Source organism: Nicotiana tomentosiformis, chromosome 8, assembly GCF_000390325.3.
Source record: "Nicotiana tomentosiformis chromosome 8, ASM39032v3, whole genome shotgun sequence".
Lineage (NCBI taxonomy): Eukaryota > Viridiplantae > Streptophyta > Magnoliopsida > Solanales > Solanaceae > Nicotiana > Nicotiana tomentosiformis.
The window spans coordinates 13,880,383-13,905,031 of NC_090819.1; the positions used below are offsets into that span (position 1 = coordinate 13,880,383).

At 36.8% G+C, this 24,649-nt stretch overlaps 3 protein-coding genes and 1 non-coding gene across 4 annotated transcripts; 1 reads left to right on the forward strand and 3 right to left on the reverse strand.

The window, feature by feature from the left end:
- Positions 1-2,671: 2,671 nt before the first annotated feature.
- On the forward strand, positions 2,672-4,951 carry LOC138897086 (uncharacterized). Its single transcript, XM_070183041.1, has 3 exons — positions 2,672-2,837; positions 3,633-3,709; positions 4,421-4,951. The coding sequence occupies exons 1-3, from the start codon at positions 2,672-2,674 to the stop codon at positions 4,949-4,951; spliced, it is 774 nt and encodes a 257-aa protein (XP_070039142.1).
- A 5,112-nt stretch (positions 4,952-10,063) lies between these two features.
- LOC138897087 (uncharacterized) lies at positions 10,064-10,645 on the reverse strand. Its single transcript, XM_070183042.1, has one exon. The coding sequence runs from the start codon at positions 10,643-10,645 to the stop codon at positions 10,064-10,066; it is 582 nt and encodes a 193-aa protein (XP_070039143.1).
- Positions 10,646-14,965: 4,320 nt separating this feature from the next.
- TRNAE-CUC (transfer RNA glutamic acid (anticodon CUC)) lies at positions 14,966-15,038 on the reverse strand. Its single transcript has one exon. It is a non-coding gene; the product is annotated as a tRNA-Glu (tRNA).
- Positions 15,039-16,035: 997 nt separating this feature from the next.
- On the reverse strand, positions 16,036-21,424 carry LOC104110569 (GDSL esterase/lipase At5g45960-like). Its single transcript, XM_009620096.4, has 5 exons — positions 20,848-21,424; positions 20,279-20,409; positions 19,068-19,301; positions 17,118-17,385; positions 16,036-16,337 (listed from the first exon to the last, which is right to left on the reverse strand). The coding sequence occupies exons 1-5, from the start codon at positions 21,101-21,103 to the stop codon at positions 16,144-16,146; spliced, it is 1,083 nt and encodes a 360-aa protein (XP_009618391.1). The 5' UTR covers positions 21,104-21,424; the 3' UTR covers positions 16,036-16,143.
- Between the last annotated feature and the right edge of the window lie 3,225 nt (positions 21,425-24,649).

The following is a 24,649-nucleotide window of genomic DNA, read 5'->3' on the forward strand; positions in this document are numbered from 1 at the left end:
CTGTGGGAAAAATGACTCAAAGAAAAATGTGTATCACAGGTGAAACAAAGGAAACGATATTAAGGTATATTGAGCTAAACTGCCTTTCAAAAAATTGTTTCTACCAAACTCCATATCTCTTAAGTATGTCTTCGTGACTAAGTAATTTTCAATTGTTAGTGTTTAATTATGAATGACAAGTAATTATATAATATTTATGTTTTTCTTCCAATGATACAGTTTTATATGTTATATTTCACATGTTAAGAATGTTACAAGTATTACAAGCTTTCAAATAAAAAATTTTATGATCAGAATTACGACTGGCTTTTAAATGATAAAATAAAATTGACCATGATACGAAAAGAAAATGTATACGACAATTAAGCCTAATTTATAGATATTGATTTATGGCCAAAGCAGTTAAATGTGACAAAATATTTTTCGAAGTGTTTTTAGTCAAATGAGAAGGTATTTACAAAAAAAAGGCAAATACTAGAAGCTACACATGCCGATGTAGGTCTATAATCATACCCATTTGTTGACATAGATTTTCAGTATTCTTTTAGAGTATAGTCGGGGTCTTGTTATCTGCATGTCTTTTATTCATATTCTCGTAGAGATTTCATAGACAAGTGTGGGTTAGATTATGTTTTGTCATTTCTATTGAGGTTACACATGACATGTATGAATAACTATTTATGTTATTTAATAATTTCAAGCTATGCAAGGAGATGATTTTAAGAAAGATTTTATGTTCCTAAATTATGTATGAATTATATAAGGTAATATCATAACAAGTTGATCCATTCGGTCAAGTTAAAGTATCGAGTGCCATCTCCGTCTTCCAAAGTTGAGGCATGACAATGTCCTTTGCTTTATTTATGATAATGTTTCATTCCACCTCACCATATCGCCATGTAATGTCCTAACTTTTTTCGAAAGGATAATCGTACAAAAATTTTACTCTAATTCGATGTTGTTCTTCCCTCTTGTTTATTATCGATCATTATAGGTGATGATATTCAACTTAATACCAACTGCTTGTATTAATCGTGGGTTTATATTAGAGCTGTCAAAACGGGCCAGTCCAATCCAAGCCTTGTGGGCTTTAAATTTGGTGTGCTAGGACGACCCGACCCGCCATATGAATGAGCCTTAAAATGGTCATCCCGACCCAGCCCTAAGAGAGCCGCGGGCTAGGGCATATCGGCCCTTCACTTTTTTTTTAGAAAAAATAATTTTTTTAAATCCTTAAATATTTTTTCGTGACATAGTCGATTAATCATGTAAACAACTTCTGTTTGTTTGAAGCGTACAAAAAGCTTGATATTTGACGAAGAATCTCGTAATTGAAATACAAATTCTCTATATCTCTAACTCTTCTTGTTTAAAGTTACATGAATATTTTCTTAATACTTTTCTTTTATTTTCCTCAGATTGAGAGATTGCTTCAATAAGTTTATATGATGAGATTTTTTAATTTAGGTTAATATCATTTGCTCATTTCATCATTATAATCCATAAAAAATTTAAAATTCCTGAAATTTGCTAGTGGTCAATTTTTTTTTTTTTTTGTGTATTTAAAATTGATATTTTTCTATACTGAAGAGCAGTTTAAATATTAATAATATATTAAAGTAATCCAAATTGAGCATTGGCCACTTAAAGTAATATTTTCTTTGTAAAAAGATTATTATTGGCCACCTAAAACTTTTTGAGTTCGTTATTAATTAAGTAAAAGAAAAATTAATTTTGTCATATTACATGCATGTCAAAAATCTAAATTCTAGTTGATATGAAAGGGTAAATGAACAATCCAGAGTTGGGGAATGAGGATTATAGTTAATAGTTTTTATAGTTTTTACTTTTTAAAATATTAAATATTTAATAGTTAATTAATTTTTGGCCCACGAGTCGGCCCGGGCCCGACCTCGATCAAGCCTCAAGGGCCAGCTGGTTGACTTGGGTCGGGTTTATAAGTATCTGTTTAAAATGGGCTCAAAAAATTTTAGCACGACCATACTCAAGTAGCGGGTTGTATTGGGTTGGCCTCACGGGCCAAGTCTATTTTGACGGCTCTAGTTTAAATAATACATGCATTCACATCCTTATCTGTAACTCTTTTTCTTTTTCTCTGTTTTCTATGACTCCTTTTGTTGTGGTGTAACTTTAATCGAACAAATCAAAATCGAACTTGATAACCCAACTTCACATCACAGCTCGACATTATAATGACGAAACTCGATCCATCATGCTCCAATCTTGATTAATCACACGAAGGGTAAACTCGGTTTTGATCGTATATAGATAGTCCCCTCATTTCTCGGAAAGAAGGTGGCGAGAAACGATATGATTTTTCAACCTCCGACTAGACGAATATTGATGTCTGCGACGAGCCCGATAGTGACGTACGTGACAAACGTCCCATCGGTTCAGTTACCGAGGCATTAAATGCGCGTCGGTCGATGGCCGGCCACTGTCAATTTTGAACAGTCACTATGAAATCTATAAATAGCCTTCTTCTTCATTCTTTCAAACTTTTACTTTCAAATCTCTTTTCATTCCAATCTTCATAGTTCTTCGTCTTCCCCAAAGCTTCATATTTCCAAGTTTAAAAATTTCTTTGCTTGTTCTTCACCAAACACCAAAATATTTCAATTTCCCATCTTCTTCGTTCTTGAAAATTTAGATGGACAAGATATCTAAAACCGTTCCTCAGAAAGAGGTTGCTTCCTCATCTCGGCTGGCCGGTGAGAAACTAATGGTGGAGCCACGCCTTGAAGAACTCATTCTCGGGGGATGCGTTATCGATTCCGACTTTATGGTCAAGAAACTCTCATCGGTTACTGGTCGATGTGAGCCGGTATCGAGATATATATGCTTGATACCCCAAAGCCTTCTTGATTTGGCGAAGAAAGATTGTGGTTGGGAAAACAAAGAGGTTGTGATACCGGCACCGGAGGAAGCGATCACTACCCACGTGGAAGGGTACTTGAGTGTTTACACTTATCCTTTCACGCTGGGTCCCCTTAATCCGGTCATCATCGACTTCTGTAATAAGTACCAAGTGACATTCGGCCAAATACACCATTCTTTCTGGAGGATTGTAATACTGCTCCGTTTCTTTGTGAGCAAGATTGACGGGCTTCGCTTCACCCTCGACCACCTCGTAAGATTATATAGTCATCGTCTTTACAGAGGTGGGCTGATAAAGCTTCAACGTCGGGCCACCAAGGCATTTACCTCGAGCATAGATGAAAATAAAGATCGGGGTTGGATGGGCCAGTTCGTTCGAGTGAAGACCTCGTACCTAAACCCGTACGAGAGTATACCATTTCCTGAGAAATGGAATATGAACCGTAAGTGTGATTCCATTTTTAGTTTTTGTTATTTTTACTTCTTCATCTTTTCTTATCAGTGTTTTTCTTGACACAGTCGCTGCTTGGATGCCGAGTGCGATTCCCCATCTCGAGAACTGGGTTAGGAGCCTGGTTTCGACATTAAAGTACGCTGAGCGCGCATGGCGTGATTTGTCAAAGGGCCGTTGAGAGGCTCGTACTCACGGTAAACCTTCTTCCTGGCTCGCCGATTTGCTTACCGTTCAAGCATTTTTTCAGGCATAAGTTTTACTTACTTTTCTTTCTTTGTAGGTCTCGGAAAAGACGCGGTTATGAGACCCTCATCAGGTGATGAAGAAGCCTTACTGCCTATCTTAAAACCGGAGAAAGTGATTAAAAGAAAAAGGGCCTTGGACTCCGAGGGTCAAAACCCCAGAAAGAGAGCGGCTAAAAAACCCAAGGCGAACATAATCCCTTTGACTATGGAGTCGGTCCTTAGTCTAAGGGATGATGAAGAAGAAGAAAGTGATTTCAGGCTGGTGGCCCATGCACGGGCTAGCATCGATACTCAAAATACTTCAGTATCGATGTGAGTTGATACTGCTCCGTCCAGACTTGATGGGGGCGAGGAGGAGGCTTTGACCCAAGTCCCCGAGCCGAGGGGGACCAAGGATGTTTTACCTCGGGGCAAAGAGATCGTCGAAGGAGCTGGGGATGCCGGTGTGCGAACCGAGCTTGAGGCTCCCCAAGACGGAGATGGTGCCCAAAAAGACCTACTCGGGGCAATAGAGATCGGGGATTCCCCCTCTTTTCCTTCATTTTCCAATCGATGATACGTGACGATCAGGTTGTGGAGACTTGTCGTGGGGAGGGAGCCTATGAAGCGGAGGATCCTTTCCATGGTTATTTTATCGGGGTAGAATATGCCACCGGTCCGAGTGACTTAGAGGTTTCTAAGAATAGCTTGAGCAAGGTGGGAACGTCTTGCCTTTTCAACGAAGCCTAACAGGCCCTGAATCGGGTAAGTTCATACTTTCTTTGCCAATTTTCATACTTGTGTTTTTCTTTCCTTGTATAATCCCTTCCTTTTATTTTTGTAGGCTTCTGTGCTTCATCACGAGGCTTTTCTCCAATTTCGAGGGGATCTGAGCCGGTACGAAGCCGAAGTTCAAAGGCTTACTGAGGACAGAGATGCCTTCAAGCTTCTCAGTGAGCAGAGAGAAGGAGAAGTAAAAAGACTTTGGGCTGAGTTTGAAGCATCTCGGAAAGAACATGCTGAGCTGGCCGAGCAGGTAAAAAGAATCTTTGAATTTAATGATATTTATTCGGGAGTGATGGCTAACAGTTCGATCCCGCAGGTCGAGCAAAAGCTCGACGTGATCAGGAAGATTCGTGTTGAAGTGGACGTAGTGAAGTCGGAGGCCAAGGAATGGAAGAAGAACATGGACCGCATCACCTCAGAAAAAGAGACTGTCCGAACTCAACTGGCTTCGGCTGAGGCCCAACTTCGAAGCTTGAAAGAGAAAACCTTGGTGCAAGCCAAGAAAATCAAGGAGTTCCAGTCTCGGTTGAGCTCGGCAGGTTCTGATCGAGAGAGATTGGCCACGGAACTTGCAGCGGCCAAATCGTAGGTTGAGAAAGCCATGGCCAATGCTGATGCAATGGTGGCTGTTTATCGATCTGATGCCGAAGCTGCTCAGGTTCGAGCAAAGGAGATTGCTGAGGCTGCTCAGGCTCGAGCAAACTAGGTTGCCGAGCATGCTAAATGCCAGTCTCGAAGGGAGACTCTTGTAGAAATCTATGCTCGTGGCTTCGATCTTACAGTCGAGATCGAGAAAGCTAAGGAGCTTGAAGCCGAAACCATAGTGTTGGCTTTTCCCAATGATGATGATACCGGGAGTACGAGCGGATCTGACAGCGAAGGGGGCCTCTAGGGCGAAGATGCTACTCCTGCAGAGGACTAAGTCCTTTTTGCGTTTCTTATAAGATCATTTTGGTCTTTTGTAAAGAGATTTGATCGGGCTATGCTGCCCTTGTAAAAAAAAACTTTCTTCCTTTCTGCTTTATAGAATTGTGAAGTTGTATTCTAAGGTCGAGGTTCAGATAATTTGATCAAAACCGAACTAGTGTAGCCCTTAGGCATTTTGATTGAGTGAGTACTTGCTCGAACTCGAAGTAAAGTAACCCTTAGTTTTTATAGTTGAGCAAGGATGGTCTCTCGAACTCAAAGCAGAAAACAACCTTTAGGTTTTATGGTCGAGCGAGTGTTTGCTCGAACTCGAAATAAAAAATAGCCCTTAGGATTTATAGTCGAGTGAGTGTTTGCTCGAACTCAAAATAAAAAATAGCCCTTAGGATTTATGGTTGAGTGAGTGTTTGCTAGAACTCGAATTAAGGTAGCCTTTAGGCTTTATGGTCGAGTGAGTGTTTGCTCTAACTCGAAATAAAAAACAACCCTTAGGCTTTATGGTCGAGTGAGTATTTTCTTGAACTCGAATTAAGGTAGCCTTTAGGCTTTATAGTCAAGTGAGTGTTTGCTCGAACTCGAAATAAAAAACATCCCTTAGGCTTTATGGTCGAGTGGGTGTTTGCTCCAACTCGAATTAAGGTAGCCTTTAGGCTTTATGGTCGAGTGAGTGTTTGCTCGAACTCGAATTAAGTAGCCCTTAGGCTTTACAGTCGAGTGAGAATGATTTCTCGAACTCGAATCAAGGTAGCCCTTAGGCTTTTCACATAGTTCCCGATTCAGGGTTGTAGTTCGAACTTAAATCAAGGTAGCCCTTGGGCTTTGTAGTCGGGTGAGAATTTTCTCGAACTTGAAGCGACGTAGCCCTTAGGTTTTATACGTAGTCCCCGATTCGGGGTTATAGTTCGAACTCCGCCATGGTCGGCCCTTAAGCATGTTTGCATAATAGATCGAGAATATGAAGCAGAAGAACCTTTCTGAGGTATGAGATATCAGTAAAGGAAAAAATCCTCTTTATAGGTTATTATACATGCGTACATGTTTAGGGCTCGAGCAAACTATGCGGGCATGGTTCGTTTGACCATTTGGCCCTTATAAATTTTTCCTATCGAGACCATGTTGCCATAGAGTAACGAGCTTGCCCGAACTTGATATCCTAGGGCGATGCCCCCCAGTATTCGAGGTTGATTTGTAAAGAGGCATTGGATACTGTTGAATCGTTCTAAGCTAGCACGATCAATAGTTGCCTCATTAAAAACCTCACCAGAAAACCCATTTGGGACAAAACTGGTCTAAGGGAAAAAGAATGCAACGTGTGCTTTCAGACCTAAATGTTTTGTGTTTGAAGAATCCATCCTTGTTTCTGCTCGAACACCTGCAAGTGTTAGTTTCAAAATACAAATGAACATGGGAGTGTCGTACCTTAGCAGTAGTATTGTTTTAGGTGTGATACGTTCTAATTGCTCGGTAGTTGTTTGCCGTTTATCATATCGAGCTTGTAAGATCTTTTTCCTACGATTTCGAGAACCTGATACGGTCTTTTCCAGTTCGGACCCATTTTCCCTTCACTCGGATTTCGGGTGTTGAGGGTGACTTTTCTTAGCACCAAGTCCCTGATGTTAAAATGTCAAAGATTGGTTCTTCGATTGTAGTACCTTTCGATCCGCTATTTTTGGGCGGCCAAACGGACGAGAGCAGCTTCTCATTTTTCGTCCAATAATTCTAGGCTTATATTCATGGTCTCGTTATTTGACTAATCTGTTGCATATCAAAACCTGATGCTAGATTCTCCGACCTCGACCGGAATAAGAGCTTTGGTGCCATAAACCAACGAGAATGGTGTTGCTCCGGTACTGAATTTTGATGTTGTGCAGTATGCCCATAGGGCCTCGGGTAGTATTTCTCTCCATTTTCCTTTGGCGTCGGTCAATCTCTTCTTAAGATTTTGGATGATAGTTTTGTTGGTCGATTCAGCTTGTCTGTTCCCGCTGGGATGATAAGGTGTTGATAAGATCCTTTTGATTTTGTGATCATCGAGAAATTTAGTTACTTTGCTGCCGATGAATTGTTTTCCATTATCACATACAATCTCGATTGGTATCCCGATCCGACACATGACGTGGTCCCAAATGAAGTCTATCACATCTTTTTCTCTGATTTTCTCGAAAACCTGTGCTTCAACCCATTTAGAGAAATAATCAGTCATAAACAAAATAAACCGATCCTTACCTGGGCCGATGGAAGGGGGCCAACAATGTCCATTCCCCATTTCATGAAAGGCCATGGAGATAGGACCGATTGGATTAGCTCCCCAGGTTGATGAATCATGGGCGCATGCCTTTGGAATTTGTCGCATCTTCGAATGAACTCCCTTGCATTCTTGCTCATATCGGTCCAATAATACCCTGCTCTGATTACTTTGTGGACCAACGAATTGGTACCAAAATGATTTCCACAAGTGCCCTCGTGAGTTTCCCGTAGGGTGTAATCGGTATCTCCCGATCTCAAACATATTGCCAATAGTCCATCGAACGTCCTTCTAAACAACGTTCTGTCTTCGGACAAGATGAACTGTGCTGCTTTTGTGAGCAGTGCTCTCTATTCCTTTGGATTTGATGGAAGCTTTCCGTTTTTGAAGTACTCTATGTATTTGTTTCTCTAATCCCAAGATAATCTTGTGGAGTTTATCTCGGCACAACCTTCTTCGATTACCGATCTCATGAGTTGTACGACAGTCCCCGAGTTGAGTTCTTCATCTTCGACCTATGAACCTAAGCTTGCAAGAGCGTCAGCCTCGTTGTTTTGTTCTCAGGGTACATGTTGCAAAGTCCATTCCTTAAATCGACGTAGAGTCACCTGTAGTTTATCTAAGAATCTCTGTATTCAGTCTTCTAGGACTTCAAAAGTCCCATTAACTTGGTTTACCAAGAGGAGGGAATCACACTTAGCCTCTACGACTTCCGCTCCCAAGCTTCTAGCTAGTTCGAGACCTGCAATCATGGCCTCGTACTCGGCCTCATTGTTAGTCAATTCTGTAGTTATGATAGATTGTCTAACTACATTAACTACGGGTGACTTTAGTACAATGCCTAGTCCGGACCCCTTTGCGTTCGAGGCAACGTCTGTAAAGAGGGTCCAGACTCCCGAAGAGGTACCCAATTTTATCAGTAGTTCTTTTTCAATCTTGGGTACGAAGCTGGCATAAAGTCAGCCACGAAGTCCGCCAAGATTTGAGATTTGATAGCGGTTCGGGGTCGATACTCAATATCGTACCCACCGATTTCTATGGCCCATTTGGCTAATCGACCTGAAATCTCGGGTTTGTGCAAAATATTTCGAAGAGGATAAGTTGTTACAACATGTATCGGATGACACTGGAAATATGGTTTCAATTTTCTAGATGCGCTTATTAAAGTAAGTGCTAATTTTTCTAAGTATGGATATCTAGTTTCGGCCTCGCCTAAGGTTCGACTGACATAATAAATAGGGAATTGCGTACCTCGTTCTTCTCGAACCAGAAATCCACTTATCGCTATCTCCGATACAGCTAAGTACATGTAAAGTTGTTCGTCTATTTTTGGGGTATGAAGCAGTGTCAGGCTCGATAACTACCGCTTTAGTTCTTCCAAAGCATGTTGGCATTCCTAAGTTCATGCAAAGTTGCTTTTCTTCTTAAGTAGTGAGAAAAATCGGTGGCTCCTATATGAGGATCTCGAAATGAATCGCCCTAGGGTGGCTATCCGTCCCGTTAGCCTCTGCACGACCTTTACATTATCTACTACTGTGATGTCCTCCATAGCTTTTATTTTGTCGGGGTTGATCTCAATTCCTTGATTGGATACCTTGAAATCAAGAAACTTGCCCGAGCCAACCTTGAATGCACATTTTTCGGGGTTGAGCTTCATATTGTACTCCCTCAGTATGTTGAAAGTTTCCTGCTAATGCTTTAAATGGTCCTCTGCTCACAGGGACTTAACTAACATGTCATCAATATAAAATTCCATTAGTTTCCCTATTTGTTTTTCGAACATTTGATTTACTAGGCATTGATAAGTTGCACCAACATTTTTAGAACGAATGGTATTACGTTATAACAATAGGCACGGTACTTAGTGATAAATGAGGTCTTTTCCTGATCCTTTGGGCTCATATGTATCTGGTTGTACACGGAGTAGGCATCGAGAAAACTTAGAGTCTCATGGCCGGCCGTGTCATCGGTCATACGATCGATATTAGGCAAAGGAAAAGAATCCTTAGGGCATGCTTTGTTCATGTCTTTATAATCTATACACATTCTAAGTTTGTTTCCCCTTTTAGGGACTACCACCATATTTGCTAGCCATTCAGGGTATTTTACTTCTCGAATGTATCCTATTTTAAGAAGTTTCGTTACCTCGTACTTGATGAAGGCGTGTTTGACCTCGCACTTGGGCCTTCTTTTTTGCTTTATCAGATGGAATTTCGGATCCAAGCTTAGTCTATGAGTGGTTATTTTCGGTGGGATCCCTGTCATGTCAAGATGGGACCAAGCAAAACAGTTTATGTTAGCTATAAGAAATTAAATAAGCTTTTTCCTGAGCTCGGGATCTAACCCCGTGCCCAGGTATACCTTTCGCTTGGGCAGATGTTTGATTAGCGTGATTTTCTCTAGTTCTTCGACCGTTGATTTAGTAGCGTCAGAGTTATCGAGGACCACGAAAGATAGAGGGATCTCGTAGTCATCATCTCCGTCAGTTTTCTGATTCTCTAGTTAGGTCGAGGCTGACGTTTGTGGTTGCTATTTGGTATCCCATTTATTCTTTGAATCTGATCCCTTTGTCGATGATAGTGAAGATATCAGAATCACTTCATCGACGACAAACATTTCCTTTGTGGTCGGTTGCTCCCCGTAGACCATTTTGATTCCCTCCGATGTTGGGAATTTCAGAACCTGGTGAAAGGTCGAGGGTACTGTTCTCATGTTGTGGATCCATGGCCTCTCGAACAAGGCGTTATATCTCATGTCGCCCTCGATCATGTGGAACTTCATTTCTTGAATGCTCCCAGCCATGTTTACTAGCAAAATTATCTCGCCCTTAGTGGTTTCACACACCATATTAAATCCGTTTAGTACCAGGGTTGCAGGCACGATCTGGTCATGTAGACCGAGTTGTTCTATGACTCTTGATCGAATGATATTGGCCGAACTACCTGGATCAATTAACACACGCTTAAATTGAGTTTTATTCATAAGTACATATATTACCAGTGCATCATTATGGGGCTGCATGACTCTTTTTGCGTCTTCGTCACTAAAGGACAAGGTTCCTTTAGGTATGTGATCCTGAGTTTGAGACCGCTTCTCTCTTGTAATCGACATCTTAGTGCGTTTAAGCACCGGCCCCCGGGGGACATCGATCCTTCCGATGATCATGTGGATGATGTGTTGTGGCTCTTCTTGTTCATTTTGTTTGTTGAACTCTTTGTTTTTGAAATGGCTCTTAGCTCAGTCACTTAAAAACTCTCGAAGGTGCCCTTCATTGAACAACCGGGCTACCTCCTCTCTCAACTGCCTGCAATCTTTCGTTCTATGGCCATGGGTGCCATGATACTCGCACATTTGATTGGGATTTCTCTGGGCTGGATCGGACTACAGAGGTCGAGGCCATTTAGTATCTTTGATACGACCGATAGCCGATATGATGGCTGATGCGCCCATATTGAAGTCATATTCTGATAATTGTGGTGCTTCCTTAGGTCTGGTATGCCTGTCGAACCCACTCTTGTTCATCAGCCCTTGAGTCCCCTGGCCTCGATCACTTCTCCTATCACCTCGTACGGGGTTACGTACCGGTTTGCTACCCCTACAATCTTCATTGTACGGTCGGTATCGGTCCCTGTTCGACCTTGGTTCTCAGTTGATATCCCTTTTAATAGGGGACCCAAAACCCAACTGGTCATCTTCGACTCTAATCTTCGATTGATATCGATTGTGTATGCCAGCCCAGGTAACAACCGGGTATTCGATCAAGTTCTGCTTCAACCATCGTGAAGTCATCAAGCTTCGTTTGTTCAGTCCTTGGGTGAAAGCTTGAACGGCCCAATCGTCTGTGACCGGTGGTAGATCCATTCGTTCCATTTGAAAACGAGATACGAACTCTCTTAGCATCTCGTTGTCTTTTTGTCTTACCTTAAAAAGGTCTGACTTCCTAGTTTCAACCTTTATGGCTCCGACATGTGCTTTTACGAAAGAATCTGCAAGCATAACAAAAGAATCGATAAAGTTAGGCGGTAAATTATGATGCCATATCATCGCTCCCTTTGATAGAGTTTCACCGAACTTCTTTAATAATACGGATTCAATCTCGTCATCTTCTAGATCGTTCCCTTTGATGGCACATGTGTAAGAGGTGACATGTTCGTCGGGGTTGGTCATTCCATTATATTGAGGAATTTCGGGCATGCAGAACTTCTTGGGGATCGGTTTTGGAGCCGCGCTCAGGGGGAAAGGCTTTTGTACGCATTTTTTGGAATCCAAGCCCTTCAATATTGGTGGTTCCCCCGGGATCAATATTGGTGGTGCCCCCGGGATCTGATCAACTCTAGAGTTATAAGTTTCCATTTTTTTGTTGTTTACTTCATTCTTCCTTTCTCATGACTCTATTCATTTTGTCAATTCCTTAAGCATTTTGATAATTTCGGGATTAGTCCCCGATTCTTGTTCATTTGACCTTACTATAGCTGGCCCCATTTTGTGGGTGACTTCTTGGGGTGGACCGGGCTCGAGCCTTCTCGGTGCCTGGGTTTGGCTCTGCAACTGAGCTATCGCTACCTGTTGAGTTTGTAACATTTCAAAAATCATACGCAGGCTGATCCCGTCTTCTCCAGCATTTTGTATTTTTCGAACTGCAGATCGAGATCCACCATGAATGTTGTTTTTGGGGTCGGAACGTTGGTTCGCTTCGATGGCCACATGTGAATTAACGTCAATTGGATCTACGACCCGAGTTCCAACGGGATCGACGAGTGGCCTTTCGTCCCCGGTTGTCAGGTTGTTGTTTTCATCTTGAAGGTCAGCTTCGTTGTCGATAAGTAGGGCCATTAATTGAGAGTTCTTTATTTTAACCTGAAATCAAAGACACTTCCAAGAGCAAGCGTAAAATGGTGTGTTTTGCAGAGATTCGTACTGAATAACCACTGTTATCCTTAGCCCCACGGTGGGTGCCAGATTGTTTACCCGAAAAACGGATATAGTTGAATTTATATGCAATTCTAAGGATACGTAGTATAAATTGGGAAAGATAAATAAACGTGTATTGAAATTAGTTATAAAAGAAATGAATGCAAACCAGATGAACTAGTTAGCCTAAACCTTCTGGTTTAATCACCTCCAAATTGGGTGAAGAACGATTGATAGAAGAAACAATATGACTAAAAAAATCAAAAGTCAAAAAAAGAGAGAGGATAATATTAGCTCTATTTCTTGTATATATTAGAGTGAATATGTGTATGAATCAATGTCCTCTTACAAATGATGACCACTCTTAATATAGTGGGGAATCCCATTTTGGGTATAATTAAAAATATATAGTGGGGATCCCATGATAGATTAATTAATTAGCTTTTCCTTGATTTTCGTCGAGATTCTCTCCTCAAATGCGGCTATAACGACTCTTTTGTCCCCTGGCCCGATCTCGATCTTGGCCGGTCTCGGTATTGGTCGGTCTCTAGGTCTCGAGCTCAATATTGACTCGAGCTCGATATTGATCGGTCTTTGGGTCTCGAGCTCGATATTGACTTGATCTCGTTATTGATCGGTTTCTGGGTCTCGAGCTCGATAACCCAACTTCACATCACAGCTCGACATTATAATGACAAACCTCGGTCCAGCATACTTCAATCTTGATTAATCACACGAAGGGCAAACTCGATTTTGACCGTATACACGAGTGTAGTTCGAACTTCAAACACTTTGATATGAAATTAGGCTTGGTAATTCCCAAACTTCAGAGCTGTATGTATGAAGTTCAAATTGATAGAGATTAAGTCCATTTATAATACCAAGCAGTTCCGTTGTAATATAGACCCATCTTACACATGTTGAAGTAATAAAGAACAAAAAATATAATCCTCTTCTTCCCACAGTGTATAAGTAAATTTTAAAAAATTAATATATTTTAAATAGAGATGCTCAAAGCGGATACTTGGTGTAATTTCGACTGTTAATTAGGATATGGTTAGAAAATTTAAACTTCTAGTCCAGTTCCATTGGCGGTAGACCTATCATTCCAATTTTGTGCATAGTTATTGATAAAAGCTAAAAGTAGTATGTGAATTAACTTATTTTTTTTTTTACCTCTTATAGCAAAGGTATACACTCTATTTATTATAAATCAAAATTATTTTAAAATATTATTTTCTATAGCTACCTTTTATATTTTATATCAAAATAAGTATTTATGGTATATACTACCATTGAGACATGAAATATGCTATTTATGTTTTTCCTTTCTCTTAGACAACCGGACATACCTATTTTTAAGGTGATTTCCGTTACTGTATTCATGAATACATGGCGCGAATACATGTGAATACATGTGCATACAGTACTGCCCTGATTTTAGGCGCTTTTTACTGTTGTATTCATGAATACAGCAACACGAATACATGTGAATACATGCGCATACAACTGGACTGCCCTGATTTTAGACACTTTTTGCTGTTGTATTCATGAATACATGGCGCGAATACATGTGAGTATATGCGCGTACAACTGGACTACCCTGATTTTTAGGCGCTTTTTGTTGCTGTATTCATGAATACAGCAGCGCGAATACAGCGAATACACTACCGTAACAATTGAATAATAGCTATAAGAAATGATTATGTATATGATAGCTATAGAAAGTTAATAGCCAAAACAATAGTAAATTTTGAAAATTCTTTTAAACTTAACTATAGAGAAAACACATAAGAAAAGAAAATATTGTAGGGAATCAAGTATTTTTACTTTTCTTTTTCTGAGACAACTGAAAACAATGAGTATTACGGCACTTCATCATAATCATCATGTTCTAACAGAAGATTGCACAAACATTAATAAAATGGGTAAAAACTTATCACAGCCAAGGTTTACGCCAAATTAATGAATACACAATATATGTATTTATATACACTCTTATCTATTAACCATAGTTAATTAATACACATTTATACCTTAATGGGTAACTTAATCATGATAAATTAGTATATTTTGGTACTTTGTTGTAAGTAACTAATGAGTTAAATTGCACTAATATTAATAAAATAGGTAAACATTTACGACATACGATGTTTACATCAAACCAATGAATATATGACACATGTATTCACATACACTCTTATATATAGATTATAGTTAATTAATATATGACTTAATCATGATAAATTTGTGTACTTTGATGTAAATAGCCAATGTGAATAAATTTTTACCAATAAAATAACCCTATATATATATATATATATATATATATATATATATATACTATACACTAAAAATTATGTAAAATGGTCACATAGAACAGGTAGAGACCAACATTCCTTAAAAACATTGAAATTGCAGGTTTGGTAGGTTTTTTAGTTGCCTTCTTTTTTGTCATGTATCTCAGGCTAGTGGATGCAAACGTAAAAAGTGAAATTAAGATTTATTACACAAAACAATTTCCGTTGCCGGGACTTGAACCCGGGTCTTTCGGGTGAGAGCCGAATATCCTGACCAACTAGACTACAACGGATTTGATAACAGCTGAGTGCTATGAATATTATTATCCTTTACTATTAGACTAACTTTTTGGATCTGTTTCTTCAAACAGATGATTGGACTAAGTAGTATCAAATTTGAGTCCTTTTTTTTAATTTCTCGCTCGATATTTGGTACTTTCACATTGGTGTTCCGACAAAGGGGAGTGTTGTCTACGGCTATTTTTTCTATTATAGAGCTCGAACTGAGACCTCTATTATGGGTGGACGGATTTATCCATTCTATCACAATTCTTGATGGTGATCATACGAAGTCAAATGTAATGAAAATTAAAGCGAACACTCTTCTCGTTTAATTTTAATCACCCAAAAAGAATTACTAACCATAAAAAGATTATATGGTGATTATTTTTAAGATCCACTAACAATTTCTAACCATAAAAAGATTATTTGTTGATTAAGTTTCCTTCGCGGATACCTATAGCATCATTCATTGTCCTATCAAATTAACATAATGTAAATTCCTTCTCTCTTTCTTTCAACAAAATATGCAATATCAAATATAAGATCGGGCACCAAAACATAAGTAGTTAGTATAACCACACACATATATATCTCGAGATATCTAATGCTTAATTTCGAATTTGTGATATTCTCTTTCAAAACATATTATAGCTGTCCTTCTCGTCTTAAAATAACTAATTTGGCTTCGTCGAATTAAGGCAATTCAAGTAAACAAGTGGGTAATATAATTGTATATTTCTGATCTTAATTATATAATGTACTAATATTTTGTATTATACTCTTTCTATAGTCTATTCCAATTTATATGGTACACTTTTCTTTTTATTTTGTCTCATAAAAATGATGCCTTTCTATATTTACAAATAATTTAACTTAAAAATTTATATTTTATGCTTAATGAAATAATTTATAGCCACACAAATGTTTATAACTTGTTTTAAACCACAAGTTGTGAGAAGTTTTTCTTTCTTTCTTAAGATGTACCTGGTCAGAATGAGATAGAAGAAGTAATAAATATAGTAAATTTTTTATGATTTGGCTCCTTCAACGGCATTTCAAATAAAAAGGTGGATAATATAATTGTGTATTTCTAATCTTATATGATGTACTAATATTTCAATACTTGGTGATGTAATCAATAGTTGGCTGAAGTGCTTGAGAGATAAGGTAATATGTCTTCTCAGTTGGATGTATTGAATCCCAAAACACATACTTTGTTGCATTTGAGCAAACATAGGACTTTGGGTTGCACATAAATGAAGCTTCCAATAAGCCCGTCCCACAGCAACCACTGTTAGTTTTTTCAAAATCTATCATTCAAAAAAAAATAAAAAATAGTTAATTATCTGCAACGAGAAAAATAAATAAAAATATCTTTGTTTTTAGGGTCAGATATATCATATATGTTGGTGTAAAATCCTATTAACCAAAGGATGCAAATCTAATTTCAACTAGATGAAAAGTGTAGATCCAAAAGAAACCGACTAAAATGAGTTCCATTTTGGAAACATTAATTTACAATTTTCTGATTTTCTTTGTTGGTATTATCGAAAACATGTTTATTTTGCAAAATGAAGGTCGATCCTTTAACGGTAGGTTAGTTATCATTTTTGCCGGCAATTACTTATTAAATGACTGCATAAATATTTTTTAGTTTTCAATTTAAATCAACAATGCATAGAACTTAAACTTTTAGGGCCCATTTGACTTTTACAAAAATTTTACTTTTTTCGGAATCAGTATTAGGCCATGAAAATTTTAAATTTCATTTGATGTTGAATTTTGAAAATTTTCGAAAATTTGAAAAACTCCAAAAAACTGTTTTCAAAACTTTCACTTCAAATCACTCACAAAAATTCAAAAACAGTTCCAAATTGTATTCATGTCCAAACACAACTCTAACTTTCAAATACCATTTTTATTTTTTTTAAAAACTTTTTTCCGGAATTTCACAATTGTTATGTCCAAACGCCCACTTAATTATTTTAGGTTACAAATGAATGTTTATTAAATAAAATTACATATAATTACTTTTTTAATTGTCCTGATTTTATAAATATTTCTTAATATAGAAGTTAACAATTACTCACCATATTTGCGTCCTAGAATCATGTCCACCAATGGTCCATAAATACCCATATAAGCAATTCGAGAACCCAATTTTGCAAACTTAAATTGTATGTCATTTAGCTGGTTTTGGAGCTTGGAATTGTAGTCTCGAGCAATGGAGGAGAAGAAATCAGTACAGTCGCGCTTTGTAAATGCATTATCTGAGTGAAGTGTAATAACAACTGGTAAACAACCCATTGGTGGTAGACCTACTACTCCAATTTTCCTAGCCCCCTGATCTAACAATTCCTGCAAAAACACAATCAGTTCATTTATAAAGTAATTATAAATAAATTTTTGTTATTATCATTAATCAGTAACCTAATAAAAATTGTAAATAACCTGTTATTATAGGTTAAACCATATCGATATTAATATAAAAAAGGTTTTACGCTTTTAGTATATATAATTTAACTCCTTAGACAATGGTGCTTCCCCACCACAAATGGAAGATAAAAGTGGTCGTTGGGATTATATAAGAAAAGAAAACAAGAGGAAAATGATAAATACGTAGGCTAAAAATGGAGGAGAAAAAGGGAGATAGAATCGTGTCACTCTAATCTTAGCTTGATTATATTCTCCTATAGCGTTTTTGCATTAGCAAAGTATTAAAAGTTTCAAATATCAGATAAATAATTTATTCTTATTTAAGAAACTTAAACCCCCCTTGTTATTTCACACGGAATCAAAAAGAAAAAAAGGTTAACCACAAATGAAGAAACAAATATTCTCTCTTGACAGAAACTAGAATTTTTTTAATCTCTAAAAAAAAGCACAAATTAATTAGCAAGCAAACTACTTTAGTTTACTTGAAATTTTATACTTATCTAAAGTGTATTAAAAGATGAAATTAACTATGTTAACATTTTTTACTTAATTATTCAGTTTACCCATTTATTTCATAGAACTAACTTCAAAGTAAATGGTACTCTCTCCGGTCCACTTTAATTGATTTTTTGGCATTTTTTTTAGTTCATAATATTTGATTTTTTCAGATATCAAGAAGGAATTAACTTCTTTTTTTCCCCCAAAGTTGTCCTTGGAGTAAAGAATCTAGGATTATTTGTTATATTTTTATTGAACAAAAGGTTAATATGATCATTTTATTGTTAATTAATGTTAAAAAATAAATTCTTTAATGTGTGAAAATAATTAAAAAATTAATTAAAATGGACCGGTAAATATCGAAATGTACACAATAAACTATAGGGTTCTTGCAAACTCCATACCCCACTGCCTTCCTTATAGCTATTTTAAATTATTAAAAAAAAAAAAGGAAGTTTCTTAGCTTACCCATTCACTTGCCTAATTAATGGAAGTAAATATCAAACCTTATCCGATCGTGGAACATTGAACATTTGTTTGGCAAGAATATCTATGGGTTGGGCTGTATCATGAGATTAGCTATTAAATCTATCTTTTATATGGTATAGTTAATCCCGTCATTTTAGTACAAAATGATTCCTGTAACTAATTAATACCTAAATGCGAAACAAAATAATTTTGTATTTTATCTCAGGATTGTTATTTCATGTCCTACCAACCAAATGACATCCAAGTGTATCTGTATGTGATACGACTAACTGTATGCGATAAAAATTCAGATATTTTCTAATTAATAATTGGAAAAATAATTCATTAAGTTCATTAATTAGTAATCTTTTTATTGAGTTTTCTACAACCATCAAGTAAAGTACTTGACCTTCAACAATAGTTAACTCTTCATATCAAGCTTGCTATGATAACTTGAAAAATAGTGTGAGAACTTATTATAATCAATTAAATTATACTGATAATGTAAAATAATTTATATTATCAATGTTTATACCTTAATTATTTTTATTTGTTTGTTATTTATTTCCATTTTTTCAAAAGTGAAAAAAATTCTTGGTTGGATCTATGTTTGGTTTAGTTGAATTGGGTGGCCAAACCTGTAGGAAGAGCTGGGCATGTTGTAATAAGAAGTCAGTGTAAGATGAGAGGGAATAGCTTTTACGACGAATTGGAAGTGTGTTGTAATTGACCACAAAATCATTTGTTCCTGCACTAACAATGAACAGTGCTTCTTTTATCAAATTCTGCGTTTGCTCTTTCCCTATAGCTGCCTCCAATTTCTCTTGATACTCCTTGAAATATTCTAGCTGCTTTGATAATGAGATCACATTCTGTATATATACCCACAAAATTAGGAAAATTAAGTAACAGAAAGAAAAAAACTCAGGTTGAAAATACCAAGCTGAAAATCATGAAACTAGTAGGACAAATAAAATCAATATAAAAAAAAAAACAATCGCGCGCTCCTATTGAATCTTGCACAGTCAAACATCTTTATAACAACTATTCGTTATAACAAAATTTTACTATAATGACCAAATTTTTTTGAAACCTATTTTTCATGTTACTTATATTTAGGGACGGATGCAACGTGGAGTTAATTACCGGGTTCAACTGAACCCAATACTTTCGACACGAAGTATAAATTTATCTGTAAAAATTACTAAAATTTTAATAAATAGTAGCTAGAACTCATAACTCTAAAAATATAATGGGTTCAATACTAAAAATTTTAAATATTGAATCCATAAAATTTAAATCTTAGATCTGTCTCTGTTTATATTATGTCTCTATAATAGCATTTCGCTATAGCAGCTAAAAAATATTAGGACAAACGATGATGTTATAAAGTGGTTTGTATATGTATATATTTGGATTAAATCAATCACAATGAAGTAAACCGGCCGTGTATGTTCTTGGTCAAATATATTAATATCAAAAGAGTTTTAAGTTCTTAGTACACCGACGATGTAAGAAATACTTTACACAATTAAGTTACTTAAAAAGCAATTACATATAAGTTTATTTAATTAGTATTAATTGGTAGCTTAGAATAAATTGTAAATAAAACTTATAACATGTTAAGTCACACTGACATTGTGAAATTTTTACACTAGCGTAAATTCATATTAGAAAATATTGAAGTGTGTGATCATCTTATTTAAAAGTTTAAGCTGCTAAAAAAAACACACTTCTATTTACTTAATATGTGTTAGAACTAAAAAATTCCCATATCTAAGAACACAAGTAGGGCTTTGAAAAGGAAATATGATGCAAGGGAGGAAAATGAGATAGATAGAATTAATACACTTATTGTTGGTGTGAGGGGATCAAATCCAGTTCCAGCAGATGCAAAACTAACACCACTCTTGAGTTCCTCAATACTTAAACTTGGATCCAAATATGGAGGCACATATTCTTTCACACCAACATACCTAGCTGCATTCAAACACAAATTTCAAGCACAATATTGTAGGAATTACTAACTATATATATGCAGAGGCGGATCTATGGCATGTTATACAAGTTCAACTGAATTCATTGCTTTCGACTCAAATTATGTAAATATACATATGCAATTTTTTTTTTAAATGTGTACATATAATTAGAAGGGGAGCCTTAGAGAAACGGTAAAGTTGTCTCCGTGTGACCTATAAGTCACGGGTTCGAGCTGTGGAAGCAATCACTAATATTTGCATTATGGTAGACTATCTACATCCCACCCGACCCCTTGGGTTGCGGTCCTTCCCCCGACTCTGCGTATAATTTATGCGAGATGCCTAGTTCACCGGCTTGTCATTTTTTTTTAATAATCAGATCTGAATCCACCAACCCCAGATCCTGCATTCAAAGTAAAATTCTTGCTATAGTAATTACCAAAGAAATCATTAGCAAGCATCCCGTTAGTAAACCTTCCAGTTGGAACATGGTTAGTAAAATCTCTCCCATAAGGTGAAAAATTACTCTTGAAAGGAGTTGTTATGTAGTTATTATTTCCAGGATCAGCTGTTGAGTCTCCAAAGATAAAAATGGCTGAAACTAAACTCTTCCCTTGAGCTTGAGTTGGAGCTTCCAACATGAAAAAAGGAAAAAGAAGATGCAAAAGCAGAAGAAAAAAAAGTGAAAGATGCATTTTAATTAGTGGTTGATCAAGAAAACTTTGAAAGGCCTATATATATGGATAATGAATTGTATACAAAGTTTCATTCCTAGGGCTTTATTTGATGTTCTTTAACAAGGAGTTATATATAGAATGACTGATTAATTAGGAAATAGATAATTAATTATATTGGATTTGTTTCGTGTATTTCTAGTGTTGCAATTTGTTCTTATTGTTTGATGGACCAAACCCTCCCAACGTTCTTTAAAGTTTCTCAACCACTATTCCTGCAGCTAGCAGCTTCTCAATTAAGAAAGTGCAGGCAAAAAATAGTTAAGAGTTTGGTGAAGCGACAATATGAAACTAACTTGTCTCAACATATATACTCTTTTGAATTTTGACAGATATGGTCACTATAGAGCTATTCATGGAACGTTTGCATGGTTCATATACAAAGACGGAACTAGGATTTGAATCTTATGGGTTTGAAGCTTTGGGTTCCAAACAGGGTGTTAGATTTACGTTTATTTTAATGATGCAAAATAACACATCTTTCAGAAATACTCCAGAAGAAATGGAAAGGAAGACTATCAAAGATTAGAGACGAAAAAGGAAGGAGTAGCGGAAATCTAAAGGGAAAATACTCCGGAATCAATCAAGGATTTGACAACAGATTAACAGAGGATATTATAGGAAGGACCTAAATTAACGGAAGTCAAGATTGCAAAACTATGCACTGAAGATTCCTCCATTAAAGGAAGACAGTTATAAGCCGAAATCAAAGGATCTAATTTTAATTGATAAAAAATAACGGAAAAATCTGCTTAGCAAAGGAAAAGTCCAATCAAGACCACAAGCCAAGGCAAATCAATGGAAGCAACACCTTATTCTTGGAAAGAATCACTCTATGATTCCTTTCAAGGATCAACTCCCTTGGGTTCCAATCTCTCAAGATTCACGTCAAGCAAGAATCAAGAAGACCTCACGGAGTATATATACATCTATACCAGTCTTGAAGCTTTATACTTTGATCAAACCAACTTCGTACTCTTTATTCTACTCTAAACAAATATTGTAATCTAAGTGAAGTTTACTGTGTAATCCGTAGAAAGAAGAAAGAGATAAAATATTGGTGAGGTATTGTATCAAAAATATCACGAGCGTACTTAGATCCAAAAGTGAGTTGGTGTTCAGAGATAACATCAACACGATTGTACGAAATTATTCAAGGAGGTTCGAATAGAGAACACCCTAGCAACCTAAGGGGACTGGAATAGGATTCACATTGAATTTGAACCAGTATAAAAATCTGAATGTCTTTAATTCATGCACTTTACTTCTGTCTTGCACTTTATATTCTGTCTTTATTTTCAGTCGACTAATTGGTAAACTAGTCAACTACTTAGAATAAAAAAAAAAAAATTGACAATTCACCCCCCTTTTGTACTTTCAATTGGTATCAGAGCAGGTCTCACATATTTATCTTTTGCTTAACAGTTAGTGAGAAAAGATCATGTCAAACCAAGTTACTATTGGAGCACTCTTTCAAGAAGGGACATCGCAAGTAAGACCACCATATTTTAATGGACAACACTTCTCTCATTAGAAGGTGTGCATGGAAGTATATGCAAAGTCCTATGATGTCAAAGTATGGCGTGTTATCAAACAGGAAAACTATCCACTTCAAGCATCAGGACATCCATCCACTGATCCTGAAGATATAGATGACTACTCTAACGAGCAAATGGCTGTTGTTCAAGTTAACGCTAATGTACGAAATTTGCTCTATAATACTATAAGTGGAGAAGAATATAAGAAAATTTCAAGCTGTGATACCGCCAAGGAAATGTGGGACAAACTGGAAGTTACCTATGAAGGAACTAGCAAAGTGAAAGAAATACGGATAAATCTGTTGATTCACGACTATGAACTCTTCCAGATGAAAGAAGGTGAATCTATTGAAGAAATGTTTGAACGATTCAGCAAAATCATTGGCGATCTGAAAGCTTTTGGTAGACCGTACTCAAGTGGTGAGCAGGTTCAAAAAATTCTAAGAAGTTTGCCTACCACATGGCAGTAGTTGCACTTGAATCTCAAGATTTGGACAAACTATCATATGATGAACTGCATAGAGATCTCATAGCATTTGAGAAAACACATCTCAAGAAAACGCGTCAGGAAGAGAAGAAGAAAATAATTGCCTTCAAAACCACAACTGAAGGATCTGAGAACGATATTGATGATGACGCAGAGGCTCATAAAGAAGAAGTTGCCATGGTTTCGAGAAATATGAATGGATTGATGAGAGGAAACAAAAATACGAAAAAAGGGAAGGATGTCATCCAGAAGAACCAGACAATACAATGAACAAGACAAAAGTGATGAACAATATTTTGAATGTGGAAAGTATGGTCATGTTCAAGCCGAATGCCCGGATCTTAAAAGAAAAGTCTCTAGAGGGTTCAATAAAAATAAATCCTTTAGAAGCTGGAGCGATGAAGATAGCTCAGAACATGAAGAAATAGCAAACATGTGCTTTATGACTATTCTGGAAAATGATATGAACAAATATTCTGGTTGCTGGACTGATGAAGATGTATCAGACGATGATTGCAAAGAGGAAACTAAAAATTGCTTCATAGCACAAGGTGAAACGAGTGAGGTAAGACCCTATAACTATGATAGATGTAACGAATTATAGGATATTCTTGATACCCTAAAAGAGTCTCAAAAAATGCTAAATGAATTAAAGAGACTCAATAGGAAAAAGAAGGACTGGTAACTCAAACTTGAAGTCTGTGAAATCAAAAGAGATGTTCTTCAAGAAGAGGTTCAGGATTACAATTGCAACTTAATGGCATGCGTAAATCCACCAGTCACTGTTCTGTCATGTCTAACCAAGCGATTTACAAGTCAACTGAAAAAAGACCTGTTAGAACTGAGTGCATAAGTAATGACACTAGTGGTAGATCAAAAACTGGATCAACCCCTATGTGTCATTACTGTAACAAGGTCGGGCATAAATATTTCTTTTATAAATTTCATAAATCTAATATTTCAGGATGGATTTGGAAACCCAAAAATAATTCTGATCCTAGTAGAACTAACTAACAAGGACCCAATAAAGCTTGGGTACCTAAAAGAAGGTGATAATTCTATTTTGTAGGAACACCACAGAAAGAGTCGTAAAGAAAAATGGTATTTGGATAGTGCGTATTCCAGCCACATGATGGGTGACAAAAATCTGTTCAAAGAAGTCACAAAAATAAATTGAGGAAATGCCAAATTTGGTGATGATTCAAAAGGAAAGATCGTTGGTACATGCACAGTTCCATTCAACAATAACTGTGATATTACAGAAGTACACCTTGTGGAACTGTAATCTCTTGAGCATAAGTCAATTATGTGATTCTGGATATGAAGTCAAATTCAAGAAAACAAGATGTGCCATTGAAGATGAGTCAGATAAAGCCTTGAATGTTTTTGAGATTTTCTGCAAAAGAATTGAAAGAGAAAAGTGGTATCTTATCTAAACCATACAAAGTGACCATGGAGGAAAATTTGAAAGCAGAGCCTTTG